At 51.5% G+C, this 20,893-nt stretch overlaps 1 protein-coding gene and 1 long non-coding RNA gene across 10 annotated transcripts; one reads left to right on the top strand and one right to left on the bottom strand.

The window, feature by feature from the left end:
• Positions 1 to 1,977: 1,977 nt before the first annotated feature.
• On the top strand, positions 1,978 to 11,594 carry TOB2 (transducer of ERBB2, 2). 9 transcript variants are annotated; one of them, XM_086885730.1, is made up of 3 exons: positions 1,978 to 2,084; positions 4,692 to 4,786; positions 7,146 to 11,594. In XM_086885730.1, the coding sequence occupies exon 3, from the start codon at positions 7,232 to 7,234 to the stop codon at positions 8,252 to 8,254; it is 1,023 nt and encodes a 340-aa protein (XP_086741856.1). In that variant the 5' UTR covers positions 1,978 to 2,084; positions 4,692 to 4,786; positions 7,146 to 7,231; the 3' UTR covers positions 8,255 to 11,594. The 9 variants fall into 9 exon arrangements, with proteins under 9 accessions (XP_086741856.1, XP_086741855.1, XP_086741848.1 ...); XM_086885729.1 differs by having other exon boundaries at positions 1,982 to 2,089; XM_086885726.1 differs by lacking the exon at positions 1,978 to 2,084 and adding an exon at positions 4,052 to 4,526.
• Positions 11,595 to 16,199: 4,605 nt separating this feature from the next.
• LOC147653547 (uncharacterized) lies at positions 16,200 to 20,680 on the bottom strand. The gene is made up of 2 exons (XR_015285857.1): positions 20,561 to 20,680; positions 16,200 to 19,846 (listed from the first exon to the last, which is right to left on the bottom strand). It is a non-coding gene; the product is annotated as an uncharacterized LOC147653547 (long non-coding RNA).
• Between the last annotated feature and the right edge of the window lie 213 nt (positions 20,681 to 20,893).

Here is a 20,893-nt window from a genome sequence, read left to right as displayed (position 1 = left end):
TTCAAATATTTACATTGAAGGAGAGAACATGGGACCTCCTGGCCTATTAAGAAATTTGCTTCTGTTGCCAGTACTAACAAGGCATTGCTGTGTTCTGAAATGTAGGTGTTCCCTGTTACACACCCCTTCAGCTCAGCTGCCAGCCACAACTACAGCTGAGCTCAGCAAATAGCTCTGTAACATACATCTAGTCCCTTGAATCATCTAGACCTTATCTTGACAAAGCCCTTGAGCCCCAAGCACTACTTTTCTTTAAAAAGAGACACAACGGAAAGAAAAGGTAGGTAGATGTCTGGAATCTGCCTGTGAGCTTTTCCTGTGGGAGCTGCATGGACAAAATCTCGCTTCTGAAATCTTATCTGCACAGGAGCTGTTATTTTCTCATTACAGACATCAGCTGGAGATGTTTGCCTCTTTCAGTAGCAGGAAAGAATTTTTCATTTCCTTGGGGTTGTCATGTGAATTGAATGTAGAGAGGATTCAGGATACGGCAATATTAATTATGCCCAATTATAACCTGACTCCCCTTCCTTGGCATTAAATAACCCAACCAAACGAGCTCTGTCCCAGTGGCTTGGCAATTGCTCCCCTCCCCATACACACGTGACACGGGAGATTTGCTTTGACGTAAAAGCCAAATGGCTGAGAATGCAGGAGCAGATACTGTGACAAAATTCCTCTGCCTGCATGTGTACAAGGGCAATGCCATAATTAAAGGAGCACGGTCAAGGCACAGGTATTTTAAAGACCCCTAATACGTGACACCCTCTTAGTAACACCTTATTAAAACAATAATAGAATTTTAGAAATGTAATTGCCTTTTTTTACTTAATGATGCTAAAAATAGTTCAGTCCTTTTAATTTCCTGATCTTTGGCTGGCACTATGATTTTGTTTCCACCAAAGCAAGGGAATAATTGAGAAAAAAAAAAAAAAAAAAAGGTGTTCTTTTGTAACTAAATTTCTTTTAAGATAGGAGTGACGAAAATAAGGCTGCTCATAATAGCTCTCATAAATCTTCCACTTCTCTTTGCCCTTCCCCTGTAGGAAAAAAAACAACTTCAAAAGTTATTGTTTCTTTCTGTAATCAGTGGGAAAATGAGAAAGGCTGGCTGCTGTGGCTGGGAAGGAACATTAATAGGTTTCTTAACACATGGTGTTGGCTGGCCTCAAAAGAAAAGCTCTTCCGTGGCAAAGGCAGTACCTGAGGTAAAGTATTCCTGAATGAGGGAGGACAAACCAAACCCAGAAGGAGGCCTGTTGTGGAAATAGGGCAAGAGATGAACTTTGTTTTTTTGCACTTGGGATATGGTTGCCATGCCAGCTAACCTTGCTGCAACAGGGACTGTGGTAATGCCTGTGTCACCCTCTGCTTGTGTCAGCACCAAGGAAAATGTAGGACACATGGCTGGGAGAGCCTGGAAACACCGTTCTTGGTGTCCTTTCTACTAGTTTGGAGTATTACTTGGGTCAAAAGCTGCTTTATGTGCGGACAGCAAGCAGCCTTAGCAAATGGTTTGTGAGGAAGGTGGTGTGACCTTGGACTGCAACATACACGGCCTGGGGATGCCTCTAGACGTTTTCTTAATTTTCCTGGAACTAGCAATGGTTCTGCTTTGAAATAAAGTGTGAGGATATGTTTGTCTGCTGGCTCAGAGTGCCTTCGGCCTGCTAGTGGGCAGTGCATCTCAGCCTTTGGCGGTGGAGGTGCCGCCATCGGCCCGTAGCCCCAGGGATGGCCGTGGCTGTCCTTCCCCAGGACAGCCTGTGACCCCGAGCCCTGCCCGAACCCGCGAACGCCCCGCCGTGCGCGGCAGGCCGTGGCCGCCCCGGTGACTACATCTCCCAGCAGCCCCCGCGCCGCGCCCGGCAGCGCCCACCGCGCACACCCCCTTCGGCTCACTGGCTGAGGGAGCGCTCCAATCCGAAGGCGCCGCCGGGCCTGGCCAGCCAATGGGAAGGCTGTTGCTAACACGCCGCAGTTATTTTTAGCATGGCCGGCGCTCGCGCATCTTGCGGGTCTCTCGTCTCCGCCGCGGCGGGGCCGGCCCGGCCCTCCTCTGTTGGAGGCGGAGGGACACAGGCGTGCGGTGACAAAATAGTTCGGGAGGCGGGGAGCGCATGTTGGGGGCGGGGTCTCCGTCCCCGTCTCGGGGGCGCGGAGGTGGCCGTGTTGCTCCTGTCCTCCCCGCCGTGACACTAGCCCGCCCGGTTTGGCCTTGCCCCGTTGTTCCCTGGGGAGATGCGCTCGCAGTCCCCCGGGATCCTTGCCCGCATCGGGGACCAGGGATCCCGAGGGCTTTGCAACGATGGAGGGAGCCGGGATTGCCCGTGGGCAAGTCTCCCCTAGCTCCTCCACCGTAGCGGGGAGGGGGACTCCACCACGGGGGTCTTCGCAGACGTGCTTGGAGTGTGCGGGGAATTGTTCCTTCGAGAGTCCCGGGGCTGGCCTTGCCACAGAGCTGGGGCTTGACCGTACCCACAGTGCGCGGGGGCGGGGACCACGCCGGCCGGTCCCGTCCCTCCCCGATCCGTTCGATTCCCCTCCCACCCCCCTCCCCACCCCCATCCCCCCCCGCTCCGTCGCCTCAGGCTAAATCGCTTGGGGGAATCCTCAGGTCAATCCCCGCTAAGGTCGCGGCCCCCTCCAGCCTTCCCTGGAGCTCGGATCCGGGATACTCCCTGTGCCCGAGGGGCAGCAGAGGAGGCTCCGCCGACCCAGCCCCCCCCGTCCATTCCGGTGGCTGCGGACGGCGACGGGAGGGGGAAGTAGTCCCGGCCCGCCCCCCGCGGCCGCATCACGCGGGGTGGGAGCGGATCCGTGCGCCGAGAGGTTGCTAAGGGTGAAAGTTTGCCGTGAGTTGGCTCACTCGGGGCCAGGGCGCGGGCGGCTCTGGGGCACAGCAGCGACATCCACACGACAGCACCGGGCCCGCCCCGCGCCGCTGGGAACTAGGGAGGGAGGGGACGGACGAGACGGGGCAGAGCAGAGCAGAGACGAGACCTGCCGGCAGCGCCCTCGGCCCCCGCGACAGCCGCCAGCAGCCACCGGCCCTGGAGCCGAGGACGAAGTAAGTGGGGCCGGGGGTGCTTCCATCGCCCACACCCCTTCTTGGGCCGGGACCACTCCAGCGCGCGTCCTCTTTGTGGGCTCGGTCTGAGGGGGCTTATCATCCCTCTCCCCGCCAAGGGCAGCGATTTTCCCGTCCGTGGAGTTACTGTGAGGCTATGGTCCCCGGGGGGACTAATGGGGTTTCAAGGGAGAAGAATAGGGGTGAAAGTCACTGGGTCAGGGACGCTTTGCAGTGCCCCAGTTCACCATTTTGTTCCCTACAGCCCAGTTTGAGAGGCGGGGGGGGCGGGGGGGCGGGATGCGGCTCAGCCCCAGCCCTAGTAGCCCCAAAAAAGGCAGGCTGGGCCCGAGGGCGGCGGAGGGCACACTGGGCTCCCGGGAAAGGTAGATCTCGCCGGGGTGTTCCCTTTCGTGCACGACGAGCTCCGAGGGGGAGAAGCCCGGCGACAACAAAGGCGCTGTCGGGACTGGGCTGGGCTCTCCCCCCCATCTCCCCCCCTATCTCCCCCGGACACCCCGATCTGCCGTGCCCCTCTGGGTGTGCGGGGCCAGGAACTCGCCCTTGATGACACATCCCCATCCGTCCGACCGCTCTGTTGGGAACCTTGTTTGCGACCTCGCGTGCCCCACTGGGGCGAAGGGGACGGGGGAGAGGGACAGAAGGATACTGGGCTTCTGGCCTCCCGGGCTCCGTCCCGCAGCCGTGGGGGGGAAGCAGCTGCGGGGTGGGGACGCGCCCGCCCATCCCTGCCGAGAGGGAGGGAGGGGAAGGGAAGGGGAGAAGGGGGCGGCTGCCCGGCGGTCCCGGGCCGCGGGGCGTGTTCCCGGCCGTGGGCAGCGTCGGGAAGGGCGGGCGGGCCCCAGCGCGCATGTGCCCTGGAAAATTTTGTGCCCTGCCCCGCCGGGGGACGCGCCGGGCCGGGCGCGGGGCGCGCCGGGAGCCGCAGTCCGGGGAGAAGTAGGTCGCGGGGCGGAGAGGGGGGGCGAGGACTACAGCTCCCGGCGTGCCGGGACCGGCCGGGCACCGGGGATGGAGGGGGCGACGGGGCTCGTCCCCGCGGGGCCGTTCGTCTGACGGGCGGCAGGCTCTCCGCCGCCCTTGGCGGGGTGCTGGGAAGGGCGCTCTCGTTCCAGACGGGTGTGTCCGGCTGTGGGACCGCAGGCCGCCGTGGCAGCCGTCTGTTTAGGTCCCGAGACGGCGGCCAGCCCGTTCCCAGGGCCAGGCCTCCTTCGGGAGCTCGAAGGGGGATACCCGCAAGGTCACCCACCGTGTTGGTGTAGCCAGGAGGAGAGGGAATCGTTCCTGCATTCGCTCTTCTCTGTTGCGAGTGATGGTCTGGCCTCTCCCTTTAAGCATACCGATAAACAGGGAGTCTGAGGGGGCTCTTGCCTTCCCTCCGCAGAGCAGAGAAACAGCTCTTTGTTCCCTGCCAGCACCTCGATATTCTGCCCATGTACTTACAGTAAGCCTTTACTTTGAAAATGCTGGCCTTTATGGAAGACTGCTCAGAATATCTCTTACAATTGATATTCAGTAGTTTCTTCTCTCCAGGCCATGCTGCTTCAGCTGGATTTCAGTGGGTTTGAATTTTTTTTTTTTTTTAATTATTTTATCACAGTGCAGTAGAAAGAGATTGAGGGGATCCTACTGGAGCACGTCTTGCCATGTCAACAACCTGAGGAGCCAGTCACATTTTTTTTGTGCCTTCAGCAGGTATCGGTTGTATGCCACTACCTTGGCCGCTGTTGGTGTTATTAGGCTAATTAACTTATCTTTTTTTACTAAACAAGGTACAGAGTACTCTCTTTTTAGGAAAAAACTAAAAAGGAGATAATGTATAATTGTACTTCCTCGCTGCTTTCTGCAATGGGATCCTCGATGTATATTGAGACACCTGTATAGCAAATAAGATGTTAGCAAATTTTGGCCACTGTTTCTTTCCCAGTCTTTAATATCTGATTTCTTAATAGTTTTTGGATCTGCATTAGAATTTATCACAAGGTAAAAGACTTACAAACTGGCTGTTCTCTTCTTGCTTAACTTGCTGAGATTTCAAGGTGTCTTCTCTTTTGAATGTCTCATAGCCAAAGAAGTTAGAGAGCTCCATGTAATCCTCCCTTGAGGTAGTATAGTCTATACAAGCTCTTGTTAGGGTTTAGATGTGCTCTTTAGGGGTTTGCTTCATACTTCATTTCCGTGGGAAAGGCTCTGTCTCTGTGCCAAGATTTTTGCCTTCTGAAAATGGCTTCTTAACTGTTCTTAGAACAACTGTGGTTGCTTATTTCTTTAGTGTTCATCTGTTCTTACTTGGACTTGGTCAGGTTGCAGTGACGTACCAAAGTTTGTTACATTGCAGTAATTCCTTAAAGAAAGTTTTAAAGGCAAGACTTCTTTTCCATTCCCTTGTTGCTATATGTTTTTATGTCCTGAGTCAAACCCAAAGGGGGTTCCTTCCAGAACTGGCCTCCTTGTTGGCAGATCTGAGGTGTGGGATCTGTTTCTGGTTACCATCTTCGTAAAGCTAAACTTCTGTGAACGAAGAGTAGCACAGAAAAAGCATAGAATCTGCATTCCCTTTTTTGCAGTAAAGCCTCAAAATATTTGAGGGCTTCTTTAAAATTATTTGATCCTTCCTGTCCACTGAACTAGACCAAGCAAACAAGTCTGGTCAGTTTTTTAATTCCTCCTGACGTAGGCCAGCATGGATTACCTGGTTGTGCTGCTGGGATTTTTCAGGGGAATGCTGACTATGTATGTTTGTACTCCATCCCCACCCCCAAATAATTGTCACACATCATAACCATTGGCTTGAGTGCTGTGCAAGAATATCCCTAAAGCCCATTTTAGGAAGATGGTTGAACACAGTGTGTCTCTTTGGGCAAGGTGAGGGCAGCTGAAGACAAAGCAGCCTCTGACTAAGCTGCCAATTAAAAACTGGATATTCTTCTTTCCCCTGGAGAGGTGTGGAGGCTACTAGAAGTGTGCTTCCTCTTAAAATGTCTGTGGGATTCATCTTCTTTGGATGAGTGACAGAGCGTAGTGCTGACATACCTGGTTTGGGGTTTTTTTTGTACCCAGACAAACATTGTTTGCAAATCTTTGTATAATGGGAGAGTTGAGTGTTGCGGTTTTGTGCTGTGCTTTTGTGGGTTGTCTCCATTTTGGAGACTTCCTCACAAGGCAGAGAGAGAGGAGGGAGGATTACTTCGATCTTTGGTAAGCAGTTTCAGTTTTTATTAAGTAGGCACCTGATCCTGGCCGAGTTCATCTTTCCTCTGTGCCTGGGTAAGCGATGTGACCTGCACTGGTCAGGCTGTTGGCATGTGTGTATTTTGTGACCCTGTGCAGATTTACTGCTCCACTCTCCCCCCTCAGCAGACTTAAACTGAGATTTTATGCTTGTAGCTAGGCAGAGTCTCAACTGGGTACACTTAATAAGATATGTGCCTGCCAGTCAAGGGGATAATAAATACGGGCTGGCAGCTGGTGCCCCAGCACCCTCCCTCTCTCCTTCTCGTCCCTTCTGCGCTTGTGCCAGCAGGACGTGGCACCCGGCACAACCACCCGGCCTCCCGGAGGAGAGGCTGGCCCTGGCGTCCTGAGCGCGAGCAGGTCTCTGCACAAAGCTGCTGAGCAAGTCACGAGGCTGTTCAGGTGCTGCACTTGTGCTCTTGAGAGGCTGGTGCAGGTGAGCCGTGCTGGAAGCAGCTGAGTGCCAGGGCAGGAGAGGCCTGTTAGATGTGCTGACAGAGCTCTGCCAGAGCAGACAGTGGCCTGCTGGGTTACAGCAGCAGTGTTTGGCAGCGAGGTGAGTGTGATGTACATACTTGTGTGTGCACAGTGGCTACTCCCTTATCTCTTTCAAAAGAGGAGTAGGGAGAGTTCTCCCTATCAGCATCCCTCTGTTTTGAGGACATTTGTGGTGACTCTCCTAGAGAATATTACTTCTTGTTAGTATTTGTGCAAACTGCTCATTCTGCTTTTTTCATGAAAATGCACAGCTGTTTATCTCAACAGGTGGAGAGTTGTTGTCTTCTCTTGTCTTCACCTATCCTTTTCTCTCTTTCCCTAGGTCTCTTTGGAATCAGAAGTTGTCTATGTTTCTGTCATTTTGTCACTTTTAATACACGGCCCTGACTTGCTTGCTGGGAAGAGAGTATGCATCTGGAGATCAAAGTTGCTCTTAACTTCATCATCTCATACCTGTACAACAAGCTTCCTCGGAGGCGGGCAGACCTGTTTGGTGAGGAGCTAGAGCGCCTGCTGAAGAAGAAGTATGAGGGTCACTGGTACCCAGAGAAACCTCTGAAGGGATCTGGCTATCGCTGTGTTCATATAGGGGAGACGGTAGATCCGGTGGTGGAGCTGGCAGCCAAGCGGAGCGGGCTGGCTGTGGAGGATGTGCGTGCCAATGTGCCAGAAGAGCTGAGCGTCTGGATCGATCCTTTCGAGGTTTCCTACCAGATCGGTGAGAAGGGCTCTGTTAAGGTTCTCTACCTAGATGACAGTGAAGGCTGCAGTGCCACAGAGCTGGACAAAGAAATCAAGAGCAGCTTCAACCCCGACGCCCAGGTATTTGTCCCTATCGGCAGCCAGGACAACTCGCTGTCCAACTCTCCGTCCCCTTCCTTTGGCCAGTCACCCAGCCCCACCTTCATCCCTCGCTCTGCACAGCCCATCACTTTCACCACTGCCACCTTTGCTGCCACCAAGTTCGGCTCAACCAAGATGAAGAAGGGTGGAGGAGCCGGAGGAGGGGGCGGTGGAGCAGGGGCTGTGCAGCAGCCGAGAATGGTCAGGTCTCCCACCACCAACCTGCTGAAGCACAAGGGCCTCTCCCTGTCTATGCACTCTCTGAACTTCGTCGGGAGCGCTGGGAGCCAAGCCCCACAGTCACAGCTCTCCCCCAATGCCAAGGAGTTCGTTTACAGTGGCGCCTCGCCAGGAGCCAGCAGTCTCTTCTTCGATGGTGTTGCCAGTGAGAGCCAGGCCAGCAGCATCCCGCCAGCATCGCAGTTCAACGCCAGCACAGGTGGTACCTTTGATATGGCTCAGGTCTTCGGTGGCAGCACCAATAGCCTCTTTTTGGAGAAGTCTCCCTTCGTGGAAGGACTCAGCTACAACCTGAATGCCATGCAGTATCCTAGCCAGTCGTTCCAGCCTGTCGTTCTGGCCAACTGAATATAAAGGAAGGAGAGTATTTTGGGGCAGGGTGGGAGGGGGGGAAACAAGAACAAAACAAACAAGAGGGAGAGAAAAGAAAAATAGAAATATACAGAAAATATTAAAACCTTACAAATATAGGTTCTTGGGAAAAGAGAGAGCTCAGTGTTGTTGCGCTGTGCTGGTAACGCTCCTGAAGCACTGAATTGTTTTTTAACTCAGTACCTGTGCTTTTTTCCTACTCACTTTTTTACTCCTTAAAATGAGTCTTGGGCTTTTTTTTTGTTTGTGTTCCCCCTTCCCCCACCCCAGCCCAGGATGGGTGCAATTGTAGGTCACAATGTTCCTGATTCCCTGCACCACCCCCTGCCCCATGCTGGCCACAGGGTCCTTCTACCTGGGTGTAGGGATATCGTCTTCATACCACTGTGCTGGAGGAGGGACAAGAAGAGGATGAGTCAGTGTTGGTGGGGACACACACTCTTGTTGCCTGCTAGCCAGAATGGGTGGGTGAGCTTGCTTTTTCTGTTATAGCTCCGCATGTAGACGGAGAACGTTGCCTGTGCCCACGGGTGCAGACTATTGTGCTGTTGTGGCTCCAGCCCAAGCTGGTATCAGCTGTTCTGTCTGTGTGCTGAAAAGCACTAACTCTTCTCCTTGACCATCTCCCAGCACGTCAGTCAGGGCAGAGCATTACTGTGAAATGGCTTCTTCCTGCTCCCTTCCTCTTCTGCACTTCAGCTGTGGCTACAGGGGGACAGTGCTTTGAGCTTAGTGGCTCTGCATATTGGACCTTTATGTACCTGAGCAAGAGGGCCTTTTATGCTCTCTCAAGGCTGCCCAGTCTGCTGGATGACAGCCCCTGTGGTGTAGAAACACCGCCTGCCTCTCTGGCTTGGGGGAGGTGGCACTGAACCAGCTGGACCCCACTTGGATCCTGCCCCCACTTCCCAGATGTTCTCCCCAGCAGCAGGGGCCAACATCCACTTGGGGTGGCCTCTGAGGTCAGAGTTCTCATTATCTGCTGTGAATTCATCTTCTTGTCTCAGAGAGGAAATTCCTTCCTTTTTATTTAGTGAGGCAGCACAACTTTTCAGGAGATAGGGTGATGTTGTTGAAGCTGCTCTCTTGAGTGGTAGCATAAGGGTTTATGCTTTCAGCCAGGTTATGCACCTGACTAAATCCCTTCCCCTGCCTTTCTGGAGAAGCGTGAGCAGGTAGCTGATCCAGTGAGGAAAGGAAGCACCTATCTTAAATTCCGTATTCCAGCCAGATCACACCAGCATGGACAGCAGTAAGCTTAGGGCAGAGCTGGGATGGGCTCTCCAAAGGCAAGTGGTCATCTCAACCTGTGAATGTATGGTGCCTCTTCACAGCAGGGATGGGATCTGGAACTCCGCAGCTTTCTCCAGGGTGATGTGCTGCAGTCAGGCAGTAGTGGCGGTTCAGCTTGATCCCTTCTGTGTTGAGGACTCCAAAACTCACCTTCACAGAAAGCTAAAGGAGAGCTGCTTCATGCCCAGAAAGGGTGGTGGCTTTTTAGGTGGGAAGGGAGGTCTCCTTGGAGGCTGCTGTGTGATCATGGAAGTGTGCAAAGAGGAGAGAGATGGACATGATGAAGCTCCAGTCTTTGAAGTTCTCAGTTTAAATGAAAAATAAGCTTTTGCTGCTTCCCAAACTTGAGGTTTGGTTTTCTTTTAATGATGCTTCTTGGAGCACAGTCTGAAATCCATTCCTCCTGCACTTGTGGAACCAATGTGCTCTTTCAAGAAATCTCTGTTTCAGGTGAGATGAGTTTGACCATGTGCTTTTCCTGCCCCCTTCTCTGAGACAGAGGCACTCTAGCCCTTTTGTAGTTGTGTTGCCAGTGAGCATTTGTAGAAGGTAATGGTCTGTCCCAGGGAAACTGCCTGTGCCCAGAGCTCTCCAAGGAGAGTTTCCAGTGCACCTTTCCCTGTTGGGTGATGGGGTGTACAGTCCTGACCATGTGCCCAGCATGGGTTCACAAGTAGGCTGCTTGCTTTTGAGCTATGACCAATGCAGCAGCTGGGTGAGGAGAGCAGAGCCCAGCCAGTTTCCCAAAGCTGGTGCCCCCAGCCTCAACCCTGCAGGTTTCCAGACTAAGACAAATCGATGAGGAATGGCCTGGCTGTTGTGTTTCCCTTTTTCCTTTCCTTTGAACCCACTGCTTTTAATGGAAGCTACCACTGCCATGAAGTCCTTCTCCCCAACAGGGTGTTCTGGATGGCCCCCCACATGCTGCACTGGACTCTGAGGGGTGCTCAGCCCCTGATGGCAGGACCTGGTCCAGTTGCCCCTGCTGTCCCCACATCTGGCAAAGTCACCTGAGAGCCGCTGCTGTGAGACAGCGTGCTCTCCTCCAGCACAGGGAGGGAGGGAAGAAGTGGGGATGTCCCCTGTCCACTGCTTATGTGTGTGAAGCTTTGATGCTGCTTTGCCCTGCCACACGTATTATACCTGCTTTAAAAATAGTGGTGTGAGTGGAAGGAGGAAAAGAAGAGGGACCAACCTCTTTGCATCTTAAAAGGAAAAAAGTGTGCTTCAGAAATGTTCCTCCAGCATCAGGCAGCAATGGAAACTAATGGCCTTTTCAGGTCTTTTCTAGTCTTGGATGTAGGCGTTCAGCTTCAATTTTATTTTTTAAAAACCTGCACTAATTTACCTGGTTTCTTAGGAAGAGAAGAGAGATTTTTTTTTTTTAACTTTTATTTTTTATGGGTTTATGTTCTTTTTGTTGATGTCTGTTTGTATTGAATAATTTGCTACATTTGTAAAATGTAAGAGGTATATATAATATATGTATATTTCTAACGTAAAAAAATGTAATTTTTTTCTTTTCAAGATTTTTTCTTAAAAAGAGGAGAGAAAAAATATTTTTTCAGGAAAAAACTTTAAAAAAAAAAAGAAGTGGTGAAGATTCCTTTCTCCCCACTCAGCCTCCCTTTCCTCCCGCCCCTCTCCAAGGAGTGAATCAACAGTTGCCTTGTGGGAGAGGAGTGAAAGAGGATAGAAGTCTGTATGTCTCCGAGTAGAGGGTTTCTGCGTGTGCTCTGCTTGGGGTTTTTTGGAAAAGGGGACTACTGAGAGGGGGAACCAGGGGGTTGCTGTCTTTTTCTTTTTTTTTTTTCTTCTTTTTTTTTTTTTTCTTTAGCGAAGGAGGAATACAATCAGAGTTTTGTATTCAGAATGTTGTGCAATATTTTGGAACGGGATATTGGTGTGTCTAGAGATTTAGTTAAAAACAAACAAAAAAAACCCACAAAAAGGTTGATCAAATCTGTACAGTTTCTATTGTTCCAGATTTTTTTAAGTTTGTATTAAAAGCATGATATAATAACTGTTTGTTGTGTGGTGTGTGCTCAGTGCAGAGAGAACACCTCGGTTGTGCCTGGTTTTGGGTAAGGAGGGATACAGCTGCCTTTGGATGAACTGGTGCTCAGTGTCAGCCTTGCAGGCAAGGCCCTGGTTTCACAGTATTAGGAATAGCTCAGTGATGCCCAGGATTGTGCAACAGGGCCAGGACAGCTGTCTCAGTGACCTCTCCTGCTGCCAAGAATAGCAGCACATAGGAAAAAGTGGCGATGTGCCTGGCCATCCCTGGTCCTGCCATGATTCAGCTCCCTGGAGCGGGGGGAGGAGAGCTGGCTCGCCTCCCTGGGGGAGAGGAGGGAGCCTTTAGAGTGCTGCTTTGGGAGCCTTCAGTCAAGCAGCAGAGTTCCAAAAATACCCAAATTGTGTGGCAGCTCACTAGGACCATCGCCTATGAGGCCAAGTTAGGAGGCCCCTGGTGTCACTACATGGGGTAGATGAAGCTCCCCATGGCAGTGCTTCCTGCAGAGAGGTGCTGATATTGGGTTGATTTCTTTCCCCTCTGCACAAACCGGTTTGTGTTGATCCTGGGGACCCTGGGTTGCTAAGCAAAGGGAACATCAAAGTACATGTGTAGGCTCTGTCCTCCCTGCTGTGAATATTTATGCAAGGTGAATTCCCGTAGTGGAATACTTGCAGCTGGATATAAGAACATGCAGCAGTGATAGTGGTTGGATTTTGTTTCTCTTTTTTGTAAACTCTCACTGCTTGGTTTCAATCAGGATTTCTGTTCAAGGGGGCATTCCCTTTTTGGCAAAAGGAGATGAGATGGCTGAGGAAGGTGCCCAAATGCGTGTCATGCCCCACGTGTGCCACTGGCTGTGTGACCCAGCTTCCCCAGCCCCACCACGCTCCTCCTGCTGTCTCCTGCTTGAGGGGTGCCTTAATTTCCCCATGCTGCCTCCTTAAAAAGCTGTTGAAGGGAGCTGCTCTGAATGTCCTTGAGGAAACCAAACAAGAACTGGAGCGTACTCCCTCTAGCATCCTTAACCCTGCCCCCTCAGCCCCTCTAGCCTAAATTTCCTCCTGGAAGAGCTCACTGTGCCCTTGGTTTTGTGAGGCCCAGGAGCTGGGCTGCTGCTCATGCCTACTGTGTGCCGCGTGACTGTCACACTCCAGTAGGCAACAAAACTATTTTTTCCCCTTTGTGTCTCAAACCCCTTGTAATCATTTATCTAAAGCACGCACAAACACTTGCCCTTAGACATGTTTTTGGAAATGGAAAATCGAGGGCGACTATGTGCCTTCCTGATCCTTGCCCTGCATTTGCTCAGCTGTGACGCAGGCAGGCATGGAGCCTTTCCCTTTTTGGGCACAGGTAGGGCCTGGAGTTGGTTTACAGCTGATAGCTGCATAGCTTGGGCAGGGATTAGGCAAGAGGTTTAGTATAGCCTTGTTCCTTCCGAGGTATTTGTTACTGTGCTGTCTCAGGGAGCAGGAAGAGTGTAGGGAGCTGAACCCCATGTAGTGCAGTGTGCAGGGAGAGGCTCTGCCTTCTGTCGGCCTGGAGCCCTGTGTTGGGCCAGTGTGGGGTAGTGCCTGGGTGTGGGAGAGTTTGTCACATGTTTGGACAGTGACCGAGTCGGTCCCAGAGCAGCTTGCTCCAGCAAGGCATGGCAACAAGATGGGACTTGTCTCCTGAAACCTCCGAAGCGAGGGGCGTGGGGGTGTTGTTTAGACATTCGTCACAGGGGACTCCGTTATTAAGAAGGAAACTTGCAACTTGAGTCACCGAGAAGGCGGGCTCCCGCCTGAAAGGAGGAGACAGCTCGGGTAGAAAATGCCACACTTCAGCCTTGGGCTTTTCAGTCTGTGACAGCAGCAGCAGCAGTGTCTGAATCAAGTTGGGCTGTTCAGGGAGTACAAAGGGGCTGGTGCCCGGAGGAAAGCCTTATGCAAACATGAAAAGTCATTCTCTGGACTGTGTTTAAAATACAGGTCCAGCAAAATAGCCTGAGTTTAGTTCAACAGGAGAGGATCTCCCCCTACCCCAGAGTCTCCTGGAGACCTGTGATAAATGGGATTGAATAACACATGGCCTGGGCGCTGCCAACAGCGGGTGCCTCCCCGTGTCCCAGCACTTACCGACATGCCACGACCGACCGAGAGGTGGAAAAACACCACTAGTTGGGGGGGCCAGGACCTGCTGAGTCCTTGGCATCCCTGAGGAGTTTTCCTGCCAATGCCACCTGCTCCACACTCACATGGCTGCAGCCGCAGCACTGCCCATGGCCCCAGCAGGTGTGAGGGGCAAGGCTGACGCCACGGTTGCAAAGGGCCAGACAGGTCTTTGCACCCCACGTGTCCTCCACTGGAGCACAGGCATCAGCCCAGCTGCAGGCTGTGACCAAGGTTAGCTACCTCCAAAACCTTGCACTTTTTCCTTTGGTTTTTGTGGCGGGGCTCCAATTCAAACGCAGCCGGGAGCATGTTCATCCCCAGCCTTGCACAGCTGTTCTTCCAGTGTGCCCCCCACTGCTGCCTGTGTTGTCACTTCCAGAAACCTGATATTTTTATAAAGCTGATGAAGAATGAGCCTTTCACCCTCCATCTGTAAGACACTCCAGTGAAGGATAAGCCCTGTCTGGCACACATGGTGCTTTTGACTTGTAGTGGCTGGTGAAGGGTACATTTTGTGTGTGGCCATTGCCAGTGGCAAAACTGACTCCAGCATGGTACATGTATATGTCAGGAAGGAATGTGTTTTTTCTTTCGTAAGAGGCCCTTAGAAGGCACAGGAATGAGGTAGGAAAAGAGGGTTAGGATTAAATTTTGCCTCTTTGTCTTGAGAGGGGCAGGGGATGGTACAGGCGAAAGTGGTAGGGGAGAACTTTCTCCCTCTTCACCAAATACCGAGAAGGCGAGAGTAGTCCCCATGTTATTCTGCAGAGTCCTGGGGGGGTGGGGGGCATTTGTGCTTATTTTTGTTGACCTCACGCTGCTGGCACAGTTTGACTGCTGAAGGAAGCAGATCTTCAGGAGTGTGTCCCTCCCATTTGGCAGGGTGTTTCCACCAAGGACAAAGTTTTCCTTCAAGTGAATCAGCCAGAAACTGCTTGCAGAAGGTGCAGCTGGGGCTTTCATCAGACAAAAATGAACCTGAAATGACCCACACAAGGTGATGCATAGGGAGGGCAATGGGTGATGTTGCTGCAGCAGGAAATGCTTCTTTCATGGGCCTCTGTTGCAGAGCTCAGCGAATTCATGCAAGGGCCAAGTCCAGCTTCCCTCAGCAACAAGTGTTCTTGCATTTCCTGATCTTCCTGTGGTTGGGTTCAGTGTCAACACGTGCTGCTGCGGGCTCCCTCAGAGGCATGAGTGGCGTCACAGCAGGCCTCGGGCACCTTTCCAAAATCTACCGAGGTCATCCTCTGTCCCTGCCTGTGCCCAGCATTGCTGCTGAGCTGCAGCCAGGGGGATGCTCCAGACCTGCCCCACAATCCAAACTTGCGCAATGCGCTGGACAAGTGAGGGGCACACAGAAAAGTTGGGGGGAAGCACAGAGACCTGATCTGCCAGGGGAGAACTGGGGTTGGCATCCTTGCAGGGACAGACTGGCAGCACAGTGGAGGACACGAGGAAAAGAGCAGCAGTGGTGTCTGGAAGACCACAAACACGAATCAAGGAAGGACTAAGGAGCAGAGGGAAGAAGAACAGCACCCCAGGGACATCCAAGGTGTTTACACACAAGTGCTGACAGGGAGGCAAGGAAGGCAGGAACTCTCCTTTTCCCATCACTACCTGGTGAAAAGGGGCACGTTCCCAGTAACCCAACATGGACAACAGCTGTGTGGGTCTCCTTCCTTTGGAGCACAGCCAAGCAGAGCCTTCCCACCCCCACCTGGCTCCCTGCTTGTCGAACTCTCATACATGATCTTCCTCCAGCTCTCAGTCTGGGCTGGTCCTGGTATGGTGTTTCCCATGTGGGGATCTGGCCAGATCTCACAGAGGGGCCATGAGTCACAGTGCTGTCGGTGCCTCCAGCACAGACGTGGAGATGCCGAGGCTTGGGGAGAGGCCATGTCTTCACTGCACTCACAGGGAGTACGAGCACTGGGCCAGCAAACATCAGTCTCTTCTGCTGCCTCATGCTGATCCTCCAGCACCAGGAGCTGCTCTAAATGGGAAAGGAGGCAAAGGCAAAGGGATGGGACAGAGACATGCTGGGGAAGGGCAGCTTATCCTTTGCAGTCATGCCACTGCCAGCAGCCACTGAGGAAGGGAAAAGGCTTAACAAACCCAGACAAAATAGGATCTAACAAAACAAGACCAGAAAGAACACAGGTGGGCTGTGATGCTCCAAGGCAGAGCCAAAGGTGATTTGCACTGCTGAGGAGAGCAGTGTAAGCTGTCACTGTTGGACAAGGCACTAGATGATAGAACCCACAGTCTTAAGTGCTAACACATCAGCACCACAAATTGTTGGTTTTTAGAAACATAAACAAAGAAAATTTCTCATGGTCTGGATTATAAATCACACCACAGATCAAGAGCATAAAACCATGCAAGAGGGACATCACTTGGTTCTTCAAATGGGAGACTTGACCATTGAGAATAACCAGTCAAAGCCAGCTAAGAAAGATTATTTTATTTTGATAAGATTTTATTTTTAATCTTTTCTAATTGTCTTCTCCAAAGCACAGTGCTCTTTGAAAAATCCCGTTTTCTTTCATGGAGATACTTGTGATGGAAATTTTATGGCCAGTTGCAGAACTTAAGTAAAAACCCTACCAAAGTCAATGGTTACAGAGGTTACAGTGGGGGCTACAAGAGTTCCATCACCAGCAGAGAATAATACAGCATGTCACCAGCAAGTGCTCCATCACTCATACAAGGCCAGTATTTACTGCAGGAGAAAGCCACTAACCACATCTTTATGTGAGCACACAGACAACTTCACAGCTGAAAAGATTTACTACTTTACATTTCTGAAGAAACAACTCGAGGCTTCCTAGAGCGCACCTTAAAATGCTATGAAAGGACCCGAGACCATCCAAACTCGACTCCAGTGTTTTATATTGTGGGGTGCATTAGACTGAACTGTTGACTCCTCAGTGCACAGAGTAACTGCTAAGACCTGTGAGTTTTCCAGCAGCACCTGATTGATCTCTACCTGTGATGGAGCTTTCCTGGAAAGTGGAATGTACTGGTTGAATGAGGCCATCTGGGGGCTACAATATCAGTCTTCAAAGTTTAACTAGGAAGTGGAAGTCCGTGTTAGTAACTGTGTGCTGACCCTTGCCTTGCCTGGCCGGTAGAGCTTCATAGTCTGGAACCAGTTGGAGCTGGATATCTTCCTTTGACATACCTGGAATGTGCTACAAAGTTGCACAAGCATCATCTCCAGAGCTGCTCTGCCCTCATAGGGCTGCAGGAGCTGGTGGAGGTGGGCCCCATGAAGAAACCACGAAAGCCAGATCACAGCACTACACTGGAGGACCTGTGTCACCTCAGTGGTGTGACAAATAGCTGGATGTGCCTTTTGGCTTCCATAGCCGGGAGGTAAAAGGGCAAAGGGAAGGGGTGTCAAAACTGTGTTTGCCTGGTTGACAAAAACCTAATGATTTCATCCAGTGACTCTTGTTAACCTTGACAGAATTGGGTACGGGGAGCTGGCTCTGACCTCACAAAAACCCCAAGCAAACCCTTCCCAAGTATTTTTCTGTAATACAGCTCTGTTGAGGAAGGTACAATTAGCAAGAGTCATCATCATCCCCATCCCTGCCCCCCTGTCTTTAATGTTATCCTCTCTCCCTACAAGGTCTGCAGACAGAAAGGGGTCTCCACTGCAGGCTGTGCTGCTCCCCTGCCAGCCAAATGTGCAGAGAGCTTTTCCTTTGCTCCCATGCCTGGTGAGGCCACTCTCTTCACCTGCAAATACTGGTGGGGGAAGTGGTAATTGTTCCTTCTAGAGGTAATTGGCACTTGGCAGGATCTTACTCATCTTGGTGGTGACAGGGGCTAGCTTTCTAGGCTCTTCCACCAGCAAAGCAGGCTGCAGGGCTGTGGCTCTCCACCTCACAAACATTTAAAAGCCTCTTACCCAGGGGTGCAGCTGTCTTCACTCCTGCCTGGAGCCTGCCCTGCCAAAGCGTTCACTCTGCTGAGTGAATGCTGGCCTCTTCACACCTTGCCAAGCAAAGCAGGTCTGACCTCAAGGAGTTAAACATTCAAACTGGTCCACAGATGAGTGTGTCTGCTCTGCTTTGTGGATCTGTTCAGCGGGCAGAGTAGAAAGGAAGGTGAATAGATGCAACTGCACCACTGTAATGTTTTCTGTTACATGCACATGCTGCCAAAATATAGGAAGACCCCAAGGGTATGGAAAGGCTTCCCAGCCCTCTGGATATTACCAGATAATGCCACTATGGATGCTACATTCCCCAGGTAGGAGCTCATCCACCTGGGAAACTTGGGAAGCATCCTTCTCCAAAGCCCTAGTCTTCTTGTCTCCCTCACCTCTCTATCTTCCTTGCTCCAAGGGATTATTTTCCCTAAATGCTGTGGCCTGATCCTTGGAGCAAACAGCAGCCAGCAGTAGGGTGTAAGAGACAGTCCTGCCATCAGTGAGCAACCCTATCTCTCCCTTTGCCTCCTGCTGTACCTATCCCCCTTGTGCCATTCACCTGCAAGCAGCTGATTCCCTTTTTTCACCCCTCTACAGTTCTTCCTGGTCTTCATTTCCCACGTATGCCTTGCCTGTCTGGCAACAGCTGCACTCCATGCAGCGAAACAGCATTTCAAAAAGCATGGGCCTCAGCAGGTAGCTGCGGGAGCCGGCGGCTGCGGTGCACAGTGGGAGCGCTGGCTGGAGCAGTTGGCTTGGCTGGCAGCGATGTCCCTGTTCTGCTACCACTGCTGCAATAGCCCAATTAGTAGCTCAGGTGTCACCACAGTCTTTGGCTGTGGCCCAAGAGCTAATGATGGAGCAGGTGGCAGATGTGAGGATTGCAGAAGTGTGGCTGGAGATGAGGGGAGCACATTTGGAGCAGCTTGTTGTTGAGACCAGTCTTTGCTGACCAGCTGGGATGATGGGTTTTGCAAGGTGTGTTCTTGCTTTACAGAAGTCTCCAAAACAACCTTCAACCTCTGAAGGATACTGCAGCTGTATTTGGCTCTGCCACCCCTCCCAGGATGTCCAAAATTATTTTGGGATTACAGCAGTGACCATAGCTGTGACCACTGGTTTACAGCAGGAGGAAAACTCATTAAACCCCAAAGGTGTTTCATCAGAAGCAAAGTGGCAACAGGGCATTTACATGTCACTCATGTTGATGCAACATGATGATAGAGGGGAATAAATGGCATTGTCTGATGAAAGAAGCTTGGTCTTACCAAATTCCTTCACTGTGTGTCTACCACAAATGGCCTGAGGCACTTGGGAAGAGAGGAGAGGAGAGGAGAGGAGAGGAGAGGAGAGGAGAGGAGAGGAGAGGAGAGGAGAGGAGAGGAGAGGAGAGGAGAGGAGAGGAGAGGAGAGGAGAGGAGAGGAGAGGAGAGGAGAGGAGAGGAGAGGAGAGGAGAGGAGAGGAGAGGAGAGGAGAGGAGAGGAGAGGAGAGGAGAGGAGAGGAGAGGAGAGGAGAGGAGAGGAGAGGAGAGGAGAGGAGAGGAGAGGAGAGGAGAGGAGAGGAGAGGAGAGGCTGAAGAGTGGTGGTGGAAACTGTCTAGAAGTGTACAGGCAGTGCAGTGAAGTATGTGCAACTTGACACGCAGCAAGAGCTTGGGAAGCTTTCTCCAGGTTCTTCAAGCAGGTTGAAGAACTGGTTAAAAAGAGGCTTAGAGCTATGACCAAAGAAGCTGTTGATGCAGTTTGACTCCTGCTGTGCTTACAGAAGCAGGAGTTTATACCTTCTTTGTAGGCAAACAGGATTATGTCAAACTACCTAATGCCATCATTCAGTTCTCTTACTAATGGAAACATTGAGTATGGGCTAATTGCTCGAGCCAAAAGGGAGGCAGGTTTTTATGATCACCATGTTGTGTTACCCTGCAAGTACAAACTGTTCCTTTTGGGGCTCTGCATAAAGCCAGAGTATAGATCCAGCTCTGCTTGCCTATGCTTGAGGAGTCAGGCTACACGGATCCTCTGAATCTTTTCCATCCCAAGCTCCTGTCCTTGCCGTCCTTCCCTGGGGCCTGTTTCCACTTCTGCTGCACTCAGTAGCAGAGCTGACTTCTGTGGGAGCATTACGGCCCTTGGGTGTCAGGCCCTCAGTGGGCTGCAAAGAAAAGGAGTGGAAAAGTCTGTTCTTGGGTCTGAATCCGTTACACTGATGCTTCTTTCCCCCCATGGCTCCAAAAACACCCACTGCTGCTGAAACACAGCCCCATCTTGAAAAGAGCTGTGTGGCAGTGGGTGTCACGGCAGCCATTTTGTACTAATAACAATAATTTTGTATTAATACCATGTCATAGTAGGGAAGACAGAAATGACTAATTAAAATGTTGCAGAGATAGTCAAGTCATGAGAGCATTACTCAAGTGCAATTTAGCTGGGAAGCTGCAATTCACAGCTCTGCTTTGACAAAAATACCACAGGGCTTAATTGGACACGTCGTTGTCAAGGTATCAGGGTAGCATCCTGCCTGAACGCAGCTCCGGGCTACCCACCATCCAGACTGGGCATCCGGTCAGAGCCTTCCACTGCTGGCTCCCAAGTGGCTGGTGCCAATTCCAACAATAGTTTTTTCTGGCCTAATCCCAGGCAGGCCTAAGGTGTCTCAGCTTGCAAACAGACTCATAGTTCAGTGTGGCATGCTTAAGATTGGGGTAACAATATCATCAGTGGGGAGTCTAGCTAAGCAAAGGAGATGGAGGGAGGGGAAAGCAAAGGGTAACACAAAGAGACAGATGGAAGAGAGAGCAGCCTTCCAAAAGGCCAGAGAAGGGAGGCAGGAAGGACCTGAGTGTGAAGAGGACAACAGCTCCCATACCTGGCACATTTCTCTCCTGCTGTTGCTGTGTTGGAAGAGATGAGCCTGGTTTCTTCTGAAAATGCCTAGTGAGGAATTACCACAAATACTTTCTCTGATATATTCTGTGGCACTGTGAATCTAAATGATATATGTTACAGGAGAGAAAAAATGATCTTGCATGGGATCAACGAGGCACCTCACCCTGTGAAAATACCCTCCCTGAAAGGTTGATGTGGGTCCAGACCTGCACAAGAGGCAGGAGAAGCATCCAGGCTTTGGGGAAGGGCTGTCTTGATCCTGAGGAGCCTAGTCCAAAGGAAGAGAAAGATGTGGACACATCCTGGCATCTCA

The sequence above is a fragment of the Cyanistes caeruleus genome, chromosome 4, assembly GCF_971803275.1.
Source record: "Cyanistes caeruleus chromosome 4, bCyaCae1.hap1.1, whole genome shotgun sequence".
NCBI lineage: Eukaryota > Metazoa > Chordata > Aves > Passeriformes > Paridae > Cyanistes > Cyanistes caeruleus.
Note: the sequence above shows the minus strand (reverse complement) of the source record. Positions and strands in the feature narration are given on the sequence as shown.

Coding starts and splice junctions, on each gene's coding strand:
- TOB2 (XM_086885730.1), top strand. CDS start 7,232: ATGCATCTGGAGATCAAAGTTGCTCTTAACTTCATCATCTCATACCTG.